This window comes from Jaculus jaculus, chromosome 11, assembly GCF_020740685.1.
Source record: "Jaculus jaculus isolate mJacJac1 chromosome 11, mJacJac1.mat.Y.cur, whole genome shotgun sequence".
Lineage (NCBI taxonomy): Eukaryota > Metazoa > Chordata > Mammalia > Rodentia > Dipodidae > Jaculus > Jaculus jaculus.
Window position 1 is genome coordinate 3,435,906 of NC_059112.1, and position 24,307 is coordinate 3,460,212.

At 42.4% G+C, this 24,307-nt stretch overlaps 1 protein-coding gene across 4 annotated transcripts in view; it reads left to right on the top strand.

Annotated features, from left to right (window-relative positions):
* Adamts3 (ADAM metallopeptidase with thrombospondin type 1 motif 3) overlaps positions 1 to 24,307 on the top strand; it is a 183,715-nt gene that overhangs the window by 129,879 nt on the left and 29,529 nt on the right. For all 4 annotated transcript variants that reach the window (XM_045161178.1, XM_045161179.1, XM_045161180.1 and 1 more), the window contains exons 5-7: positions 8,465 to 8,664; positions 21,408 to 21,491; positions 23,756 to 23,912. In XM_045161178.1, coding sequence (XP_045017113.1) covers positions 8,465 to 8,664; positions 21,408 to 21,491; positions 23,756 to 23,912 — 441 coding nt within the window. The remainder of the gene's footprint in view (positions 1 to 8,464; positions 8,665 to 21,407; positions 21,492 to 23,755; positions 23,913 to 24,307) is intronic.

Sequence of the window (24,307 nt, forward strand, 5' to 3'; positions counted from 1 at the left end):
TTATCTGCCTTCCATAAATACATGAGTGTTGCAGCATGTTCAAGGGCATTTAATGTCTTATGAAATTATACATTATATATATATATGTGTGTATATATATATATATATATATATATATATATGGTGAGAATTTTGTCAAGATTCATCCTGAACTTCTCACTGCCACTTGCCTTCTGCATGTCTGAGTAGATGTGCCTAGAAAGTCACTTAGGGCATATGAGATAATTCTGAGACATGTGACTGATGCAAAGAGAACAGCTTCTAACTTACCATATGTTTGTAGCAAAGCCAAATTCAGCGAATTCCTGGTCCAAGCCAAGATGGAATCACAGAGACTAGGTTTATGCTCTTGTTTTAACCAACTAGAAATGGGCAAAAAATATGAGACCACAATTTTCAAGATAGAGGACACCAGGCAGTGAATGAGAGTGACCCCAAGAGATGGACAACATAAAAAACAAAGCAGGCTTCAGGAACACTCAGGCTGACTGCCTTGAGGGTTTCCACTCTGCTTCTCAGGAGGACAAGCAGAGGGAATGTGACAGATGCCCGGAACTTGGAAGCCAGAGCTGAGAATGATAGAACTTGATAGGAGAGAAGCAAGCTGCACAGAAATAACTCTGGAGAGTGGTAGAGGGTCCTCCCTCCATAGCCAAGTCCCGATTAGTGCATGCATGTGAGGAAATGGGACAGAGCGTAGAGAGGGCCCACCGTTGGCTTCAAGGTGAAAGCGTCTAGTTCTCATCTGGGCTGCCACAGGCCAGTCTGCAGATGTTCATGATTCATGGTGCACTGAAGAATGCACAGAGGGGCCTTCCTCAGTAGCAGTCAGGAATGAATTAGCCCTGGAAGCATTCTGCTTGGGCCCTGCCTAAGAAATCTTGAGAGCAAGACCCAAAAGGAACAGACTGTATTCAAGTAACTTAACTGCATCCAAGAAAATGCTCAAGAATATTTATAGGGACACAAATGTATCCAGTAGACAAAAAGATAAAATCTGCAATGTCAAATCTTTAATCAAAACTCACCAAGTATGCAAAGAAGCAGAAAAATGCAGCCCATAATGATGAGAAAAATAAGTCTTTAGAAACTGACTCAGAATTGGCAGAAATGTTAGAATTAACAGACAAAACATTTTTTTTTAATTAAGGATCCCATGCACTTCTTAACTTGCAAGATTTACAAATCTGCCCTTTTTTGTTTTATTTTATTTTGCTGTGGCATCTGTCCCCAAACAAGCAGAGCTAACTGTGGAGCTGAGTTCTTGTTGTTGCTGCAAACATAATGGCTTAAAACCAGTCCTCCATGGTGGGTTCCATAGGTCAGAAGTCCAAAGACGTGGTACGAGCTCTGTGCTTGAGGTATCACCTGGCCAGAATCACAGTGCAGGGCCAGGGAGAAGAGATGGCTCGGTCAATACAATACCTGGCATGCAAGCATGACGAGCTGAGTTTGAGCCCCAATACCCAGGTAAAATGTGGGTCATGTGGGTCAGTGACCCTCAGGGATTATGGGTGTGCCAACACCCGTAATCCCAGCACTGGGGTAGCAGAGACAGAATCCCTGAGGGTCACTGACCAGCTAGTCTAGCCTACCTGGTGAGCTCCAGCTAGCGGGAGGAGTGTTCTGGAAAATGACACCTAAGCCTGTCCTCTAGCCTCAGTGTGCATGCCCATACACACATGTATGCACACCCACATTTTACATGTATGTAAACATGCAGTATTTTCAAAATGTCAAAACATTGGCCAGGTTAAACTCTCCAGTGTGTGGAATTGAACCTCTGGCCTCAAGCATTCTAGGCAAGTACTCGATCACTGAACTATATTCATAGTCTTTGTTGTACTTGTTATTTTGAGAGCGGGCCTTACAAAATTGCCCAGACTGGCTTTGAGCTTATTTGTAGCCCAGGCAAGCCTTGAACTTGTGGTTTTCCTGCCTCTGTCTCCCGAGTAGAGCAGCTGGGGTTGCAGACCTGTACCGCCAGACCTGGCTTGAGCTCTTGGCTGAAGAGCCTAGTGAACAGCGCTCTTCCAGCATTGCTCAGGACGGCGGTGCCACTCAGGCCCTTGGTCACAGGACTGAAGTGCCCATTTTCTGGCTGGCCGCTGGCCACGATGGACTTCAAGCAACTACAGCCGCCCCCCCCCCCCACCCCGTTGTCCTGCAGGTTCTCCGTCAGAGCAGCCGTGCCATGTCCAGCTCTTGTCAGGTTCACCTCCCTCCCCGAGGCTCCCGCTCAGCCAGGGCTGGTGGAGGGCTGTTGGTCCGTTGCACCACATGACGTAACTGTAGGTTGGCAGCATGCCCTGTGCATGTGTCCTATACATTGAAACAGTGTCCCTTGGTGCAGTTACCACACTCTCAAATCTGTTCCTATTTTCTTTATATTTTGCAGCCTCTTTCTATAAAATCTACAAGGTTAATATTAATGTACTAGTCATATTACTCAGGTTTTGACTACAGAAAAATGAAGCAAGCTACCTGTTTAAAAGAAAAGTTCACTTTCCTGTAAAACCTAAGTTCCCAGGTTCGATTCCCCAGTACCTACGTACATGCGTCTAGAGTTTGTTAGCAGTGGCTAGAAACCCTACTGGACCTATTCCTTCTTTCTCTCTCTCCCTGCCTCTCTTGCTCATTCTTAAAAAACAAAAAACAAAAAACAAGGGTTTACTTAGCTCACAGTTCTGGAGGTTTAAGGCCCAGAGTGCACCAACTTCATGATAGAGGCCTTTCTCGTGGGTTCCACCAGCATGGAGGGCAGTGATGGCAGTGCCTAGGAAGGGCTCCCTATGTCTTTCACCGTCACTGGAGGACACGGTTTCTGGCACTCAGACCCTTGGGAGACCAGCCACACTCAGCTGCAGCCTCAGTACCTGCTAACCCTGGCAGATATCCCAAGAAGACAGAACTTGGATAATTCACCACTCTGCACCCTCTTGTTTTGACGATTTTATCTAAAATTGTGCCCCTTCACCCTGGCCCTTCATCTTGTTTTATTTTCCCCACATGACTTTGCTCTTGCCGCTGTGGCAGAGGCTCGAGAGGGCCGCCTGCCTTCCTGCCAGGCTCCGCGCAGCGGAACTTCGGTCGGGTGCCTGATCCCTGTCCTGCCGTCCGCCCCTCAGTGCAGCCAACTCAGCCATGGAAACGATGAATAAAATACAGAACTGAGTGAGGGAGAAAAACACTCATGTTGGGCTAAATGTAGATTAGAAAATTGTACTGCTTTGAAAAATTTAAGGATTTTGGTGGAAAAAAAAAGTGACTACTTACTGGTAATGAAGTTCTTTATGTAAAAGGAAATGGAGCTAAAGTAATTAACTCAGAAGATGAAACAGAATATGGAGTGCAGGTCCTCTCATAGGACGGCAGTTTTCTAAAGAATATTGGAAGGAAAAGAGGACTATTGACTGTGAGGAGGGTAACGAAGGCCTCATTCATCAAGGTTCTCTCAGTTTCAGAAACTCAAATCACAGTCTTAAGCAAAAGCAAAAGAAAAGCAGGCAGAAGCAGTTTACTAGTTCATTAAACTAAGAAGCCCCCGCGGGGTGGAATGGGGACGAGATAACAAGAATAAGCCCTGTGATCACATACATTGCTGGAGGGAAAGATAATCCCTCCACCTAGTGCAGGATTTAGCAAATAATTTGGTGTTCCCACTGCGGTTTGAATCTTAGAGGATGAAAAGGTTTTAGTTTTAAGTGTGCCCATGCAACATCTAGGGCGTGTTTATACTTTTAAAATGTCATTTATCTTGTTTTAAGTTTAACACAGAGTAATGTACTTTTTTGCCAAAATAGCCCACACCCAAGCATGCCAATTATTCAATAAATGGTTGCTGTGTGGCTGAGCAAGCACAGCTGGGATAAGAACCCATGACTGTGAGAATACAGGGCTGAGCCTTTCTAGTGACAAAGAGAGGCCAAGAATGCAATAATAACTTCGGCAGTCATCAGATCACAGTAGAGGATTTTGTAAATACTTGTAATATATGTGTGTATTATATATGTGTGTGTGTGTGTATATATATATGTATATGTATATATATGTATATGTATATATAGGTATATGTATATATATGTATATATATATAAATATATATATATGTGTGTGTGTGTGTGTGTGTGTATGTATATTTCATATGTGTGTGAAGGCTAGAGGTTGGTATCAGCTATCTTCCTCAATCACTCTTCACCTCATTTTTTGACACGTGGTCTCTCACTAAATTTGGTCTCACTGACTGGAGACTGGCTGCAGTAGCTGGCAACAAGCCCCACAGATCCAGTCAGCACCGGCTCTGAGGCTGGGATTGATTGACCACTTTGAAAGAATTCAGCCAATCTGAAGACAAAGTGGCTCACTACACTGGCAAGATCTGAAAGGGTGGAAGGAGCTGGGTCCTTGATCGATTTATGGATTCACTTTACTTTAGATGTTTTGTCATACAGACTACTACGACTCCTTATTGCTTAAGATGCTTTAAATGGTTTTAAATGACCATCTGATGCTAAATGTACCTGCTGTGCAGAGATTTTTACTAAAAGCCAGATTTGTAGCTGAAACAACAAAGCCACTAAGGTTGTTTATTACATTATCACAAACCAAAACTTGAAAGTATTTTTTTATTTAAATGGTAGTTTTTTTTTTCCACTCAAAAATGTCATACTTTGTCCCTTGAAATAGTTAAGTACTAGTTAAACAGAAGAAAATCAAATCTATTCAAAATACATACAATTAGAATTTTGGGGGAAAAATAATGGAAACTAGTATTCATTGAGTAGTCATGTCTTTTTTTTTTTTTAAAGTAGGATTCTTTTGTGAAACTTCTGAGTTGACATCATAAGTTGGCCTGAATATGAACCATCAGAATCAGTTGGTGAGAGTATTTTACTTCCTGGTACAATAGTGTCCTTACATACTTGGAGACACTGTTACCATGCCTTACTAGAAGAGAGTTTTTAACTTTGAAAAGTAAGACTTCAATGGAAAAATTGCCATAAAGTAATATAAACAAGTTCACACACTTATTTACATAAACCTCTCTCTGCTCCCGAGGTTCACATGTATTTTTAGCTGTGCCTTACGCTGTCTACCTACTCTTGGAAAATCCAGCTTATGGTATTCCAATGACTTCACTTTCAAAATAGAATTCCATTCATGAGAAATGCCCCATGTCTACATATAGATTTATTGTATATTGTTACTGCAAAAACAATAGGATCCTTCCTCATTTATTAATAGACATAAGGCTAGGATTCCTTTTGGCAATGTGAATCTTTGCCATTGATGTTAATAGCATAAAAATTGACTTGCATTTTTATTGAAAGTAGGGCTATAGGAGAAACCTAGTTAATGAAATTAAATCTGGTCACTGTCATATATGTTAGGATTAGAATCCATGTCATATAAAAGAAAAATCAGGGCTGGAGGAATGGCACTTAAGGCATTTGTCTGCAAAGCCAAAGGACCCAGGTTCAATTCCCCATATTCTCTCTGTCAAATAAATAAAATTAAAATATCAAAAAAAGAAAAATCAGTCAGGGTGCTGGCCCAAACGTGACGGGAATATCATCTCTAATTTGTTATCTGGAATTGTTCCAGGGACATGTCAGAGTCCCACACATGGGTAGTCTGGAGCCCCCCCCCCACACACACAGCACCACCATGCTCAGCACATGCCTTTACTCCGTGGCCACATCCTCGGGGTCCCGATGTGATGTCCAGCTTCTTGCTGTCTTTACACTTTGGAAGGAGAGTGTGGGTGCTGAGCAGAGAATCACCACTGTCTCGATCACAAGATGATGTAGAGACACAGAACACAAGCAGAACTTACTTTTCAGTGTAGCCGTGTTGCCTTTCAAAACATAGGAATCACTTCAGGGACAGGAAGCTGTCTGACCAGCAGCACACTTTAGGTACTCTTTTCATAAAGCTGATTAGGCAGAAAATGGGCCATATTTCTGCTTGAGAATCTCCCCTAAATTCAAGTATTCCTAGTAATATCCAAGCATTGTGCATGGTGGCTTTAACTGTTTTTAATTCAGATTATCTCAGGGATTCAAACATATTTATACTTACCCCATTTCACAAATTAAGACATTGAGGGTAAAAGCACTATAGGTGTTTTCAGTGAAATCACAGTGAGGAGGTGACAATACCATGATTAGAAGCTAGATGTGTCTGATTAGAAATTCTAAGCTAATTGGGTGTGGTGACATTCACTTGTAACACCAACACTCTGGGCTGAGGCTATTCAAAGATAGCCTGGGCTAAAGTAGACAGTCCCTGTCTTAAGGAGGGAAAAACATCCCATACAAATAAATACTTGTTCAATTACATTTAAAAGGAGGCATAGAAGCTAGGGAAATGGCTCAGCAGTTAAAGGCACTTGCCTGTAAGGCCTGACTGCCCAGGTTCAAGTCCCCAGTACCCACATAAAAGCAACTGCACAAAGTGACATGTATATATGTAGTTCTTTTGTAGTGGCAGAAATCCCTGGTGCACCCACTCACTCAGTAAGTGAAATATTAAAAATTAACATAAATCCAACATGTTTGATATTTTCTGCATTTGGAGCCATGGAAGATAACATTCCATAGCACCAGGGGAGAAGAAAGTGCTTTATTGAAAAGGCTCCCTTCTTCCTTCTCAGTTCCCTTTGCACTATGAAAATCATTCTCCTATCAGAAAACCACTTATTTTAGGAGAGTTGCAAAAGGCCGGGTTGAAAGCATGTCTGAGCAGAAGGGAACTGGCCTGGCCCTGCGGTCCGGCTTCCTTCCTTGTGCGCCAGCCTCCGTGACGTGAGCACGCGGCTCCCACCGCCCACTGGAGCTTGCCTCGGGCACTCGCGCAAAGCAAGCCGTTTTGGAGTTCATCTGTGAGTTTCCATGTGTGTGACGGCAGCCCCGTGTCTCCCATCCTCGTGGGTGAAAGGACTTGAGGCTGAATAGCCAAGCTGTGTAGAGGTGCAGGTTCCTGCCCTCTGTGTGGGGTTGCCGCTCCTGAAAGGTGACTTTTGAGGAAAGCTCTCTGATGTGGAAGGCGGCGAGAGCGAGCCATGCACTGCGGGGCAGAGGAAAACGGCCAGCTAATGAGTGACCGCCTGAGCTTGAGTCAAAGGGAAGTACAGAGCAGCTTTCAGACAAGTCATCTCACACACAGCCTGTGCCCATACATCGGGCAGGCGTGGGCATTTCATACGTTTCCGAATGGTCACAGGGTGTGAGTGGGATCTGTGCTTCCACGCCTCGAATCCCGCGTGGATAATGCTTGGCCATCAATCTTGGCCAAGAGACACCTTTTCCCTTCCTCAACTTCACTGAAACCACAAAGGTGGAGAGGAAAATACCTATTTGTTAATGTCAGACGCTGATTCAAATGGCTTACAGGCCCCAGTACAGTATTAAATAACCCTCTATATAAAGCATGAGTCACAGTTGGTCTGTCAAACTTGGTTTAGACATCAAGGCACTTTATAAATTCCTTTCTAAGTTTTATGTACTGGAAGTGGAGATGAATCGACCATCAGTTTTTATACCAGAAGTTTTGAATAATCTGTTTAATTTTAGAATCCCGGTGATATTTTTTAATCCACTGAAACATTTTCTTCCCAAGTGTATACTCGTTTGATATAATTTAGGTTGCTTAAACTTAAGAATATTTGACTCACTCTTTTTCCATATCTCTGTGTGGTTTTCAGTCCACAGTATAATGTCTATTTAGAAAGTTAAAACAATTAAATTCCTTGAATGAATATAAATTGTTTATAATTTATTTTTTCCTTTTATGTCATTTCTACTGAATCCCATATATATTCACATGTATGATAGAGTGTTTTACCTATCATTAGATATCAGCCAATCAAGATGTTGAGAATTATACTAAGAGTTTAACATTTTCCCTAGCAGCATTTGCCAGATAGCCTTCATCAGAGTAGTAAAGTGAGATGTTGGCATATCACTTGAACCACACATAGATTCCTATCTATCATGGAATATAGTTTAATTTATAAATTAAGACCACTGGAAAGAAGAGTAAGTTAAATTTATGTAATACAAATTCTATACTCTGTAACCATAGTATTTTACACTGGCCAGGGTAAACATACTAACACACATTTCTATTTCTAGTCTTTATTCAATTACTCTATAACTCACCTTTGCTATGTTCTGGCACGCAGCCAGGGCAAGTGGATACACTGTTGCCCTGAATTCCCAGGTGGCATTGCTCCCTGGAAACCAGTATGATTTACTCAGTGTGGCTGCTGCATGTTGAATTCATTGGGGGTCATTCTGGTCACATGCGTCTAGTCGACTGTTTATAGAGTAAACTGGCAGCATTGTGTTGGAGCCTGTCGACTGTAAGGGTAGGCCCCGGGAAGGTTCACTTCCTTCCACAAAGGTGCCAGGAGGCACAGTGGGGAAGCTGGGATGCTTGAGTTGCTTTTGTTTCTCAACAGAGTTGGACCTGGATGGCCCTGATGACCTTGGTGTCCTTTACGGCAGTGTTGGCCAGCATCTGAATGACACGGTGAGGCACCGCAGACACGCAGGAGAAAACGATTACAATATTGAGGTGCTTCTTGGAGTGGATGACTCTGTGGTCCGCTTCCATGGAAAAGAGCATGTCCAAAACTACCTCCTCACCCTGATGAACATTGTGAGTACCAACTCCTTCTGAGGCTTTTGATCATTTTGTCGCCCCTTGTTTTGCTAGTGTCCTTTGGACACTGATGTGAGAACCTGTGTCTTCTACCTCCCACCCCAAACCTGGCCATCATTACATCATTTGGATTTTGCTCTCCATGCAAGAATGCCAAGACATAGCCTGAGGCAAAAGTTTATTTTCATACATCAGCTGGTTTCTCTCATCGTGCAAGGGGATTCATATTTTAAAAATCATATTGGGGCTGGAGACATGGATCATTGGTTAAGGTGCTCGCCTGCAAAGTCCAATGACCCTGGTTCAGTTTCCCAGTGCCCACCTAGAGCCAGATACACAAAGTGGTGCATGTATCTGGAGTTTGTTTGTAGTGGCTGGAGACCCTGGAGTGCCCATTCTCCCTATCTGACACCCCTCTCTCCTTCTCTCTCTGTCTCCTTGCAAATAAATAAATAAATAAATATATATATATATATATATATATATATATATATATATGTGTGTATATATATATATACATACATATATATGTATATGTGTGTGTGTGTGTGTGTATATATATATATATTTAAAGCCAAATATTAGGGCTGGAGAGATGGCTTAGTAGTTAAGGCATTTTCCTGAGAAGCCTAAGGACCCATATAAGTCAGATGTGTCTGGAGTTAGTTTATAGTGGCTTTAGGCCTTGGCATGCCCATTCTCTCACTATCTGCCACTCTCCCCAGTAAATAATTATATGTGTGTGTGTATATATATATCACCATACATTGGTTGGAATTAGAGCTTAGATTATTTTGTTCTGGGAATATTGAGGACTCTCAGGACTTTGCCCATCTGCCTTGACTTGGGCTGTGCAGATGGAATAATTCTTTCAGCATTGCTCTATATTCCAGGATGATGGATGATTTATGCTCAGAGATTTGAATAAACAGGATATTTTCCATGTTACACATAGATTGTAGCAGTTGGTCAGAGCCTTTAAATTTCTCCTTTATAAGCCTTAATCAGAAAGAAGAAACTCTGCCAGCATCCTCAAGTGGGTGTTCTTAGTGTATTTCAGGACTGGCTCAGTAATTGCTCAGGAATAATCACGGGTGACGACGTGCAGGCCTTCTGCTCCTGAGAGACCACTGAGACGGCGCTGGCCCTGCATGCAGTGCATCCTGTTCTGTTCACAGTCCACACTCCATCACTCTTGCTTCTCCTTCTGCGCGCTCTCTGCTCTCGGTTTCTCTGGGAAACCGTATTGTTCACCTTTCCCTCACCAGCCATGCTTGGGATTACATTTCATACAATTATAGTGAAGATGAGAAATTCTCAAGTTCTTGAATAGTTTATACCTTCTACCTGATATTTCAGACTGTCAAATACATTTCTGTTCACTGAAGTATCATTTCAGAATGTCACACACATAGCATATTGCTGTGGAATGAAAAAGTAGTGTAGCTTCAAAGATTTTCTCTGTTCCTTGGCACAGTTCCTGTGATGAACACTCAGCAGATTATCAGGCTTGCTGAATAGTGTACATGAGGAGTTTCTTGCTCAATTGCATGAGTGTTTTGGACTCTGGAATATTAACTTTTGTATGGCTTGAAGAGACAATAGGCATGCTACTTGGTGTTTTCTTACTCTGCTTTGCTCTCTTAGCTCCATGAGAAAAAAGTAATAGGAAAAATGAAAGGATTCAAGGAGGGTTGGGGAGTTGTCTCAGCAGTTAATAGCGCTTGTTTGCGAAGCCTGCCTTCCCAGGTTCGATTCCTCAGTATGTACATAAAGCCAGATGCAAAAAGTAGTACATATGTCTAGAGTTTGCAGCAGCAAGAGCCCCTGCATACCCATAAACACATATTCTCTCTCTCTTCCTCCCCCATAAATAATACAGCAGGTTAAATGAGTGAACATAAGGCATCTTCTTTGTGCACTGTTCTGTGAATATGAATAAATAAATGAACATACTTATCTAAGACTTAAAAATTCTGATGGAGAGCCGGGTGTGGTGGTGCACGCCTTTAGTCCAAACACTTGGGAGGCAGAGGTAGGAGGATCACCATGAGTTTGAGACCACCCTGAGACTATATAGTGAGCTAGAGTAAGACCCTACCTCAAAAAACCAAAAAAAAATAAAATCTGATGGAGGTGCTAACTCTACTTACACCATTCATTACACCCCCGAAAGTTTTCTGCTACCACGAGGGAGATAGTAAAAACTGGTGCAAACTCCAGAAGCACAAGCTACTTCCTGTGTCTGGATATATCTAGGTATTGGCGAATCAAACCTGGGCTGGTAGGATGTACAAGCAAGTGCCTTTAACTGCAGCGCCATCTCTCCAAACCCAGAAGTTTTGTTTTCAACAAACGTATTTTTCATTTGTACTTTGATGGTACTATGATGACTCAAAAACACAATAACTTTAAACAAAGTGATTTTAGTAAGTATCCAGAGAGAAGCAGAAATCCCTAATGCGGTCACAGCTGTGCTGTGAGTGCATTTAGAATTTGGAGTGATAATTTACAATCAGTAAAGTTGGGTTTTGAGAAATCCCCCAGTTGACATACAATTTTGTGACTGTTTCAGTCCCCTAGAGAAAGCTGGTGCACTGCTTGGTATCCAGTTGGAGGGAACTAACAATTTGATTTTTGAAACAGAGAAGATACTTGAGCGAGATTCATACGTGGCGTGTTCCATTCTGTTATCATTCGTACAGCGCTGACATGAGCGCTGAAAGTGTCAGGCCTTGCCCAGAATAATCTTTGAATCGGTTATAAAACTTTACCATTCAAAGAGTGATGCCAATATTCTGTTCATCTTAAGGAAGGAGGGTAGAGAAGAAGGTAGGAAAGGATGGAGGGAGAGAAGGGAAAACCTTTGCACTGGATGTTTCAGTTAAGAATTACTTGATTGAATTTTGAAGGTAGAAAATTAATATTAGCATGATATGCTGAGGTGAAACTTTATATGAAAGTCTTCAAAAGGTGGCTCAAGCTTTTGCCCCTCTATACAGCTCACCCTATATTTACAAAATTTTGTTTTCTAAGAGGTAGCATATAGGTCTCCACAATATCTTGTCATATGGAGTTTTGGCATTTTTGTTTCTGGCTGGTTAGAAGAAGAAGTAAGGGCTGGGTGGATAAAGCAATTGCCATTCAAGCAAGAGTACCTGAGTTTGGGTTTCTGGCACCTCCATAAAAGCTGGACGCCATAGCTGATGTCTGCAATATCAAGTATGCCTTGGGTGATAAGGGAGGCAGAGGTGGGAGAATCTACTAGAGGCTCATGGGCCAGCTAGCCTGGAAAATAGCAATGAGCTCATGAGAGACCCTGCTTCAAATGAGGTGACAGGCAAGGACCATGGTCCAAAGTTGTCTTTTGACCACCACATGTGCATCACAGTGGCCCACACCTATAAGTACACACACAAAAAAATACACACCAAAAATAGTAAATAAACAGGAAGCATAGAATAAGCACTGAAATAAAATAAAGTAGCAGCCTAGGGATAATGAATGCAAATGAACTACAAATGTATTTTAAATTGTGTGGCTAGAAATGATTTCCCAGTGGAGTAATGGAGTAATGGAGGTTTTGTGATAAAAGCAGGACAGTTTGCAAGAGCATTCGCTACCTGAGGGACAAGAGGGGTTGACAATGACTCATACATTTATGTTCACAAAGTAGTCTATGAAAATACACATTGGTTACGTCAGTGCTAGTGATGAAGTCTTCAAGATGTTTGAAATCAGTTAGTTTTCTGTCTAGATTTAAAGAAAGATGGAATGGTAAGGACCAAGCTATATGCTAAACATGTTAACCCCTGCTCTGTGCCTGGCCCTCTGCTAAATCCTGTGCCTGAATTACGTCATGGTCTCGATCCCCCAACTGTCATTTTTGGGTCCAGCTTGCAAATGAGGAGATTGAGACCTAGAGGGCTTGGGGTCGTAGAGCTGATACGTGGTGGTCAGGACCTGAGCCTGGGTAGATCTTTGCCTCTGAGCCCCTGATCTTTCTGTCTTATCTTCCTGCCTCTGACCTTGTTGCTTGCCAGATTCAACAAGGTATCTTTCCTTTCCTTGTGTTTTTGTCATGTTATCCCACTCACGTCATCAGAATGAGCTCAGTTGTGTGATTGAATCAAACCAGTTCGCAGCCTACTTTAAGACTCTAACAAGGACAGTACATTTGCTTAGTATGCCTGGGGCCCTAGTTCAAACCACAAAAAGAGGTTTTGTGGTTAAGAGCATGGGACATATTCTCTCACTGTGCCAGATGTTTCCTGCTGGCAGGACTATGTTGTCTGGTGGCAGCTGTTCTTGCCATTGTGACGAGGGACTCAGTGACTTTCTGGGCGAATGGCACCTCTGAAAGTCATCAGTGCCTTGCAGAGAATTGAGTCCATGCCTTAATCTCAAGACATATCAAGCAAAAAGAAAACAGTTCATTTAAAAGGATGCCTTTTCCACCAATACAAAATGGAAGAAGAAGAGGAAGAGGAAGAGAGACAAAGTCTTATATTTTCAAGAAATCTTTGAGAAAACTCATTAAGTCTTAGCTCTTGGTATCTATGATAATGAACAGCTAATAGAGATGCAAACAGGCTGCTATACTAGATGTTTTTAAAGAAAATATAAACTCTCCCCAAATACTCTGATTATTACAACACACAATGAATTTAAGTTTTAATACATACGTGATAGGTGGTTAATGACCTAATCAATGCAGTGGGTTTGGTTTTTTAAGTAATGTTTTGGAATGTATTGCATGTGAATGCAAGGTGGGTTCTGTGCAGGGAATGTGTGCTGAAGAAATCTCTGGGGTCATGAAATAGTTTTCTGTTTGGGATCATTATCTGGAATCCATGAGTCCTCCAGGCATGTATTGATCCAAGCATTCATAGGCTATAAGCCAGTCCTATTAGAAATAATAATAATAAAAATAGCAAATATGGCCCCTTTCCATGTCTTGCTAATTCTATCAGGAAAGAATCAACAAATAATGGTAATAAGCTGTTTGCTTCTGAAGATTCATCCACAAAACACTATGAAAATATGAATTGAAAAGATGTGGTTTGCTATGAAATGCTGGAAGCCCAATAAGTGTTCAGGGAGGGTACATTATTCAAGTTGGATGTTAAAAGAATGAACTGGCATTTCTTGGATAGAAAAAGAATATGGGTCTTGGAAGAGCTTATAGTAAGATACTGAAAGTGTTTGTTTAAGGTCATTTTGGAACCAATGCGGGTGTGTTGGTGTTATAAGTTAAAGAGAGCTGTGGGAGACAGACTATGAGGAAGTAGATAAGAAGCCAAATTGGTTACATCATACTAAGGAGCTTGAATTTTATCTTGTTAATCAAGCCATAAAGGGTGTTAAAGATCCTTAGAGGTTGTAATGGAAAGAGAATTCTGAATGCAGGATAGATACACTGTGATATCTGAGGCCAATTGTGCTAGAAGCTCATGCCTACATCACGCCCCCAGGTGGATTTTCCTGAGATCCCTTTGGGCTTTTGCAGAAGTAGCTTGGCTTCCCCTTGTCCTCAGCCTCTTCCTGAAATGCATTCATTTTTCTTTCTTAATATATAGTTTTCAGACTAACCTTGTCTTTTGGAGGGGGTGACCCCAGCCTTCATCTTTCCTACCACCCTAAAATATAGATAAGGTTTCCATCTTGTTCTAGGATCCATCTTTCTCAATCCTGGGCTAAGGGAATCCTTCCTGCCTGGGCTGTGATTTTTAGACCATTGCTACAAAAACCAGAATGGCTCTGCGGTGCCTTTGTAACTGCATACTTTCGGTCTCCCCGATCTTCTCTGGTGCTTAGATGGATAAAAGCACAAATAACACAGGACGAGATTGTCTAAAACAGCCACCTGAGTTAGCAGAGAACTGCTGGGCCACCACCACCCAAACACCAGCATCAGCGGAAGTCTTCATAGGTGTTAAAGTCCCGGAGAAGCTCGTGGACATGAAGCCACTGGGGGTGCGGCAGGGCAGGCCTGGGGGTGATGGCTCTGATGCATGGGGAGAGGCAGGGATCACACATGACTGAGTCTTGCTGGTCATGGGCTTCAGGGTCGGATGAGCCTGCAGGCAAAGCTGAGTACAAATTGACACAAGAAACACGCCTGCGCATAGCTAGGCCTGGGGCTGGAGGTGCGGCTCGTCGGCAGGACAGGGCCTCGCGGGTGGAAAGCCCAGGCTGAGTCTTCGGCGTAAGCCTCACACATGCTTCGGACAGGCAGGCTTGTTCCTGAGGTTGAACAGAGGACTCCGAAGCTTGACAGAGGTGAGTCACAGCCAGATAAACATTTGAAATCCATCAGTCTCTAACAATGCTTGAAGTAACATCAGTGAATGAATTATTGGAGGGAAAATGTGTGAGAAGAGAATTAAAAAACAAAACCTTAAGAAACAGATGTGTATGGGCTAGACAGACAAAGAGCCAATTTGGGCTCTTTTAGCAAAGACTGTATAGCTGGAAAATACACTGGCGCACAGTAACAAATGCCACTCTTTTTTTTTTTTTTCTTTCATGAAGGAAAATAGAATCCCAGTGTGGTGGCTGGCATATACCTTTAATCCCAGCACTTGGAAGGCAGAGATAAGAGGATTGCTGTGAGTTCAAAGACAGGCTGAGACCACAGAGTGAGTTCCAGGTCAGCCTGGGCTAGAGTGAGAGTGAGACCCTACCTAGAAAAAAAAAAGAATGCATAGAATATTAGTAAAAGAAGAAAAGTGCCAGGAAGAGACACATTAAATGACTAAAGAGACTTGGAAAGCTTATTTATTATTTAGTTACTTTTATTTTGAGTAAGTTTGTAGAAGAAAGGAAAGAATAGACCCGCAGACCTTCCAGTATGACAGGAAAGCCACTCTTGACATCATGTAGACTCACATAAATTTGGCCTCTGCTAATTATGTACAACTTGGCTTTTGTGTCTGCTCTCACTTATAGACAGTGTTTGACTCTGTACTTCTGCCCAGAATGCATTTCTCTCTGTCTTCCCTTTCCTCACCACTCAGATCTGTTTCTTTGACAGCTCTTGCACTTATTTTGTATGCACTGAGCTTGCTTTTTTGTTTGTTTGTTTTGCTTTTCTTTTTCTAGGTAGGGTCTCACTCTAGCAGAGGCAGACCTGAAATTTACTATGTAGTCTCAGGGTGGCCTCGAACTGAGTGCTGGGATTAAAGGCGTGTGCCACCACACCTGGCTCTTTATTTTTTTAAACTCACATGGGGCCTGTAGCCTGACAAGTAAGCACCTTCGCCTCCGCCCAGGCTTATCTTTCTGTGTTTCAGTTTCCTTACTTCTAGCCTGTTTTTCCTTTTCCCCATTAGAGGATATGTTTGATAAGTGCAGAGAAGAACTCATTGACTACTTCATTTCTCAGTCCTAGGATAGTTGGGCTCATAGCAGCCGCTCAATGAAAACTTGGCAAGAGTATTTCTAAACAGTAGTTTCTTACCATCAGTGCGGAGCTGGAGTCGGGAGGAGAGTTGGCAGGCTGGGAGACAGCTCCCTGTTCTGAGTAATAGAACACTCTAGAAATGGGGCTCACAGCCAAGTAGGTGTTTGTTTTGCACTTTCAACTGCATGAGCGATAAAAGCAGACCATGATAATTTGTCAGAGATCATTTCAGAATTCTTATCTGTCTGTCCAACCAGATTCAGCAAGGCTGTCTTGTCATGACTTCAGTTATCCAAGTCTCTTTTTTGAAAGGTCCACAAATGTACTATTTATTTCTCTGTGATCATAGCAATAAATCTTCCCAATATTTTGGGTTTTGTTTTTACCTCTGTGAAGACTAGACATCATTTTAAGCACTGTCCAGATATTTGTTCCTTTCAAGAATCTTGTGTGAACAGTGCCCTGATAATTACACTTTACAGATGAGGAAACTGAGGCAGAGGTGAGTAACATGCCTGGAGTTATTAGCTAAGACCACATCCAAGCAGTTTAGCTACAGAGCCTGTGTCTTTAACCACTAGGCTTCCTGCTCCTCAAGGCCTAGTTCACCATCTGAAAGAAAACGAGTGTCGCTTTGTTGAGGCCAGACCAGGCTGTCCATCAGCAGGGTAGGCAGACAAGGTCAGGTTGTCCTGCCAGGGAACTGTCCCAGGAGAAGCTGTCCTGTCCGGGAACAGAACTGGAAGGAATTTTCTTTTCAAGGAAAGGAGTTCTGGTCAGAGTTTCACCTTTCTACCCTTTTCCCATGGTTGGCAAGCTCATCAAAGTTAAGGTCATCTGAAAATTGAATTAATACTGTTTACTCTTCTTTTGGGTTATTTAATAAGGACTCTGGGCTCAACCCTGAACCCCTCACAGAACCAGTAGCCAGAGCTCAAGGCCTTGGCACTCATCCGTTTGTCCCTAACACGTTTGATCTGCATTGTGTGTGTCAAATTCATGAGTTCTTGGAACATCTGTGTATCATGCTTTTCTTAGAGCCCAGATGCTGGCTATATATTGCTCCCAGTCTTTTTTTTTTTTTCCCCCTGTTCAGTTGTTTCAGTGTTTTGCTCTATCTCTTCTTTATTTTTCCCAGTATGTTTAGTATATCACTGTAATGATAATGAAGAAATTTTCATTGGTAATAAATTCAGAATCTGGGTCCTCTCTTCTTGAAAATTTACCTGACGATGAAAAAAAAGAAGGTAAAGATGTTAGTGGAGTCCCGCCTGGTACTTGTGAGCACAGCAAATTTCATTCCACATGAAACCTTTCCTGCACCAGGGCTCGGGGGGTGGGTGGCAGAATGGTTAAAACTACCAACTAGAATCTGCCCTTCCAGTTTTTATCCCTTGCTTTCTCTGCTAGCTGTGTGATTTTGGCCAAAGTACTGAAAATATCTTTGAGTCTCAGTTTCTGCAGCCATGAAGTGAGGGTATTTCTACGAGTGTTTCAAGGACCACTTGAATCAGTGTAGGCTGAGACGTTCTAAACAGTGTCGGGCGTCTGGAAAGACACACGCAACGTTAGCCAGTGTGTTTGTTAATGCTCTTGATTTTATACTAACAAATGCCTCCTTTGGCCATCACTGCTGTTCCCAGTGGCCATACATCCCACCAGCCCTGCTCCTTCTCCAGAAAATAACCAGCTTTTTGTTTTTCTCTACTTCCTTTGGCCTTAAGCTTATTGTTTCTCTATCTTGCTTATTTACTGGGGTTATTTTAAGCCATTTTAAAACATCAGCTGCTTTACTTTCTCCTACATTAAATGAATTTCGCATCACCCCTTTGCATGTGAAGCCATGCCTCTACCTGGAAGCAGCTGTCTTAGAAGATGTCTCATGGAATGTCCGTGAGTTGTTGGACGAGTGTGCTAGTGACAGGTCTGGCTTCAGACTTTCACTTTTATTGGAGCTACAATGTTAAGAACGTTTTCACCAGACAATTAATCCAGAAGGGGAGTGGGAGGCAGTCAGTGTCCAATGAGGCAGTTTGGAGTATAGAATAGAAAACATAAGCCAACCAAATGGGCCTCAAGCAATCATGATTTTTGTCTAATATGCAACTTCTCTCTGCATTGAATTGAATATTACCCCTTTAATAATGTCAGTGGATTTTAATTTATTTTCTATAGTTGTAGAACATAAACCTAACTTCTCTTCCAAATGGCAGCTCTTAAGTCTTCTTTCTGGATTTTTCTTATCACTTGTGTTACTCCATTTCCTTTAGAGTCCTTTTCCTTATTTAAGTCAAAAGTTTGAGTAACTTGCTGTCATGAGTTAAGTATTAGTTTTCACCTGCCTATGAGATAGCATTTTCATCCTGTCCTTGACTGACTTGGAGAAAAGAAGTGCTCATGGGCAGTGAGGAGCTCACCCCCTGGACTGTCTGAGATGATTATTGTCTGGTGTTCAGTCTTTTAATCACTACTCCCCCACAATTCAGCATTTGACCATTTTCTGGAATCCTTCTCTGGGCACCCCTGTGTGTGCTGACCATGACCAGTGACCATGTCCCTTACGTGACAGCACATAAACACAAATCCAGTACTTCTGATCTCCACCAGTGACCTGCCTGCACTACTGGGCATTCTGAGAGCTTTCTGCAGACTCTTCACATCTAAGCTTAGCCTCTGTTAGATCAGGTCTTCCTACTCTTCACACATGGTTGTGTGTCTGCATACATTTATGTTTGCATGTATATACACATACATACATATATACATTTTTCCCCTTAAAGGATAGCATCTTTTCCTATAAAACGATCTGGTATATTGTAGCTCCATTAGACCTTTCACCTCCATCTTTGGTACTTTTCTTCTTGAAATTTGACTGTGAATTCAGTATATGTACTTTTAGACTGCATTTAAGGACTTGAACTTTTAAAGTATTCCATGAAGTCATATTGGATTCTTTTTTATAAGCTTCTACATATTTAATACCAAAGCAACTCTCCTATAGATCCAACAAAAAGAACAATCATATTCATAACTAAACATGGCCAACTCCCCCCCCATGGCAGGTATTCTCAGCTTGATGTGGTAGGATTTACCACACTGGCCATGACTCAGCATAAATCGTGATCATTGCATCCAAATCCTTGTGGTCCCAGGGTGGTTCTCCTCCAGTGTTCTCTCTTGGGCTTGCACCTGGTCGGTCTTGTTACCAGTTTTCATTTGAATCTTCAGGGTAATGAGACAGTGTTACTTGGCTTTCAGGCCACGAATAGCTTGATTCTGAAAGTCTGAGCGCTGGGTCAAGTCTGTGGACCATGATGGTAGAGAAAACAGAACACTGGATTCTTGAGACATTTAAATTGAGATTTCTAGTTTGTTTTTTTTTCTTGCCCAGTATGGCAAGTCAAAGTTTTATTATTCCTGAATTCTTTGTTAAGCAAATCCTATGATTCTTGAATTATTTCTTTTAAATTTTTGCGAAACATTTTACTTGCGAGGAGGGAGGGAAAGAATGGGCATGCCAGGGCCTCTTCCCACTGCAAACAAATTCCAGATGCATGTGCCATTTTGTGCATCTGACTTTGTGTGAGTACGAGGCAACCCAAGCCAGAAGGCTTTGTGGGCAAATGCCTTTAACCACTGAGCCATCTCCAGAGCATTATTTCTGTTTTGGGACCCTCTTTATGGGATTATGCCTGTCTTTTCTTTGCAGGTTTTAGGTTTGTTTGCCTACAGTTAAAACCCCTGGACCTCAGGTGCAGTTCTTATTAGTTTCTGTCCTACTCCCAGTCACTGTGACGAGCCCTGGAACTTCGTGTTCTAGTGAAGGAGCCCTTCCCTCCCTGCGGAGTGGAGAGCCCTTCCTTATACTCACATTGCAGTGCGCCTTGCAGTCCTGCTTTGCCAGAACACGCACTGTGGCCTTTGTCTTTCCCCTGTCCAGAAATGTAGCTGGGTTACAAACACAAAAGTTGCTTAATTCCAGTGGCTATCATGTTAAAAGCACATAAAATCATGCTTGTAAGTCTAGCCTTTAAAAATTAAATAATGATGGGCTGGAGTGATGGCTCAGTGGTTAAGGCACTTGCCTGCAAAACCTAAGGACCCAGGTTCCATTCCCCAGGACCCACATAAGCCAGATTCATAAGGTGGCACATGTGTCTGGTTTGTTTGCAGTGGCTGGAGGGCCCTGTCATGCCCATTCTCCCTACCCCCCTCTCCCTCTCTCTCTCTCAAGTAAATTAAAAAAATAAAAATAAAAAATATTATTAAAGAGTTAAAGAATGACCCGAGACTCAATAGAGCTATTTGAAGTTGGACCCAGGGTAGTTGTTCACCTGATACACATTCGTACAATCACTTTAACAACTCCAATACCAAAGAATCTCTGTGCTACAATAATTCTTTGTTTTTTTACTTTTTAAATTTTATTTATTTGACAGAGAAAGAGGGAGAGAGGATGGGCACACCAGTGCTCTAGCCACTGCAAATGAACTCCAGATGTGTGTGCCCCTTGTGCATCTGGCTTATGTGGGTCCTTTGGCTTTGTAGATAAACACCTAACTGCTAAGCCATCCCTCCAGCCCTGCTACAGTGATTCTGAGCAGTCCTTGCCCCAGCTGTTCCCCCCTGGAGTAGGGGAGGGGCAGGTGGGCCTCCTCAGCCACACACAGCCCCATAGCACCCTGCTCACCTCATGGACAATGCAGCATGCATCTAGTGTGGTGAAGCTTCTCACGAGAGAACAGACTGCTCTCCAGTCGCCTTCTCATAGTTGCTTTGGTGAGTGTCATGGAATCACACACATGTAAGTGTCCATCCACAGACCAGAGCCCTTTACTCACTTACTCAGTGGATCTCATTTTGAGCTCGTCACCTATGGCCAGTGTCACAGTGCAGTTTACAAAGTCTGTATTTTACATATCTAAGGATTGCTCCCAAACTAAAGATAACTTATGCCACTTAGTTCAGCTTAAACTAAAATTTAACACTATAATTTGGGCTGGAGAGATGGCTTGACAGTTAAGGTACTAGCCTGTGAAACCTAAGGACCCAGGTTTAATTACCCAGTACCAAGTAAGTCAGATGCAGAAGGTAGCACATGCACATGCATCTGGAGTTCATTTGCAGTGGCTACAGGCCCTGGTGTGCCCATTCCCCCCTCTCTATCTGCCTCTTTCTCTATCAGATACACAAAATATTTTTAAAGCATAATTTGAATAATTTGATTGGAGTGCTGCAAACATCGATGTTTTTTCATGGCTTTCTCCTCAGTGCTGGCTGATTCATGGAATTGTCTCAATTGCCTTTCTCTTAGCAGCATCTGCTTTGTTTCCAGGTGAATGAAATTTACCATGATGAGTCCCTTGGAGTGCATATAAATGTGGTTCTGGTGCGCATGGTCATGCTCGGCTACACAAAGGTAAACATCTTCAAAGGGGCGGACCATGACCATGGGTGACTGGCTTCACAGGTAGGAGAATAAATTGCTGCACTGCCCTGTGTCTCTGGTAGATGGTGATTACTCCGTGCAGAGGAGCAGAGACTGTCAGAATGAGTGGAGAACTCCACATTAGGACAGATGACTCCTATGCTACCATTTTGGCTACTCACTTCTGTCTAACAGAAGTAGTTATTTAGGTGGGATTATGAACATGAATATGCCAATAATAGAAAGAGTCTCCCTAGCTTGCTCCCTTCAAGTCTGTGATCTGTAGATTCATGTACGACATCTTTGTAGGGCGTCAATTTAGCTGGCAGATATGCTCAAAGTAGTTGGTATACATCAGGGAAGAGGAGACAAAGATCTCTGTCTAATTTGTGAAAATTTATGTATATTATTTAAAAGTAAAACAAAAATGAATATTTTTCTAGTAAAAGATCTTGAAGATGCAGGGGAAACGGGTCAACAGGGAAAGCATAACAACCCGAGTTTAAGCCCCCAGCACCCACACGAAGGCCAGAGCCCGTAGGGACAGCCTGCCTTCGGGGAGCTGAGCAACACGACCCAGGAGCCGTATGGGTCAGCCGGTGTGGCACCTGCTGCAGGGACCCTACCTCAGATAGGGTGGAAGGCGAGGACTGACGCCTGAAGTTGCCCTCTGACCTCCACACAGGTGTGGCGGCATGAACTCACGCATGTGAGCATGCAGATAAGATAAAAATGAAGCCAAAATGGGCTGCTCAGTGGTTTGGTATGCTTTCTGCAAGGCCAGCCTCACAAGGGAGTAGAGACCCCAAAATGGATGGAGTCCCAGGTTTCAGAAACAGTAAAAAGTGAGACCAGACAGAAGAGATATGGAGTGGCACACCCTGTTTTTCATTCCCATCACTTCAGACTAGTGTATGGAGTGCTGCAAGGTGCACATAGACACATACACACAAGCAAAAATAAAATGAAATGAAAAAACTTTACAGAGCTTTAATCCTTTTAAAAAGAAAGTTGGAATAAAGTGTATAGTACACAGTATTATCCATGCAATATAATTGACTGGCGTGCTTTTAAAGGATACTAAGATGTGTCCCTGTCCTTGGAAATAATGAAATTCCTTCTTTTGAGGAAGAAACATAAGGGAAGTGATTCAGTTGGCCATTTTCTTCATATTTTTAAAGCAACATCTCTGGTAGTTAATCCTCCTGATTGGGAAGCACTAGTGACTCCTGCATCTCAGAATGTACTTAGCATCAGCTTTCTAAAGCGAGGCTGTCTCCAAACCCTTTGCATCCTAGACTGTGCCGCTACCTAGGAAAGGCTAACTCCAGCTGGAAATTTTAACAGCTTTCAGTCAGCCCTTAAATCATTTGTTTGGAGAAGTATGCAGTTAGGATATAACAAACCAAAGCTAGTTTGATTCAGAATGTAAACACTGATAATAACATTTGCTGAAATTTAGCAAAACTCTCAGCCCATTAGCCAATTAGGGACTCATTCTGGATTCCAAATTCAATTTCTCTTTCACTCAGAAACTCTCCAGGAGGTCTGGCTCCTGGATTCTTGAATGACTGGCTCTTTTACCCCTGAACTTTCAACTCCAGACCATAATGTGATAATGGCAATATTCCAAGGAATTTAAATAAATCCACTGGGACTACAAGATAAAAGTCCATCGTCTTCATCATGAGATGAAAAAAATGTATATTTTTCTGGGTGAGGGTAATATAATTTGACTGTTTCTGGTAAACTAAGATGTGAGTAGTCTTGCCAGCTCATGGAAGAGCCTATTTTCTTGCCACATGCTGATTATTTTTGGAATAAAATACTACACAAAAATCTTAACAGATCTTTGACTTTCATATCTCTGGGGGAAAAAAAAATCCAAATGCCAGAATCCTTCCCAAAAATTTTGTTCTCAATGTCTATAAAATTTAAAGTCTGAGTGGCATCGGGAAATATTTTAGAATTCTAAGATTCTTCTTCAAATGATGTATCCGGAGCCACCTCACACAGGAAATCCTGGCAGCAGACCTTCTCCTGCACAGTATCTATTCACTTTCACCCAGACAGCATTACCATCATGACAGCCTTCAAGGACAGTTAGAATTCTCAAACCAAAATGCATGCCACCAATAATATTATGGAATCATTGATTAAGGACTGTAATCCCAGATTTCAACTTCAGAAAAGGTTCTTGAAGGAAGCCTTTGAGAAAGGAGCACATGCATCTTTTCCATGTCTTTTCCTTTCAGTCCATCAGCCTCATAGAAAGGGGGAACCCGTCCAGGAGTTTGGAGAACGTGTGTCGCTGGGCTTGCCAACAACAAAAATCTGATCCCAACCACTCTGAACATCATGATCATGCAATTTTCTTAACCAGACAAGACTTTGGGCCTGCAGGAATGCAAGGTATTGCCGTTAAGATGTACTAGAAAAACCTAAGACCATGGCTTTGGAAGTCAACGTAAAGTCAGCCAGTCTGTTCAGATGTTCTCACCGCCCCGCTGCTTTTCAGCCGCTCACCAGCCAGGCGTATCTTCCTGCTGCTTCCAGTGACGTTCTGTGGAATCCACAGTTAAATGCCACTTAAATACCATAGTAATTTTGATTTGCCTTTAAAATAATGATCGTCCACTTGGGGTATGGAAGGGATGCTGTAAAACAGTGATTTCCACTAACGGCTTGGAATGGGGAGAGAGATGCTGGAAGGGCCGGGGCCAGTGCGCTTTCTTCCAAGGCCAGCTTCCATTGACTTAATAAATTCTGATGTGGCTTTGGACGAGGCAGACTGAAGGTTTTCTTTT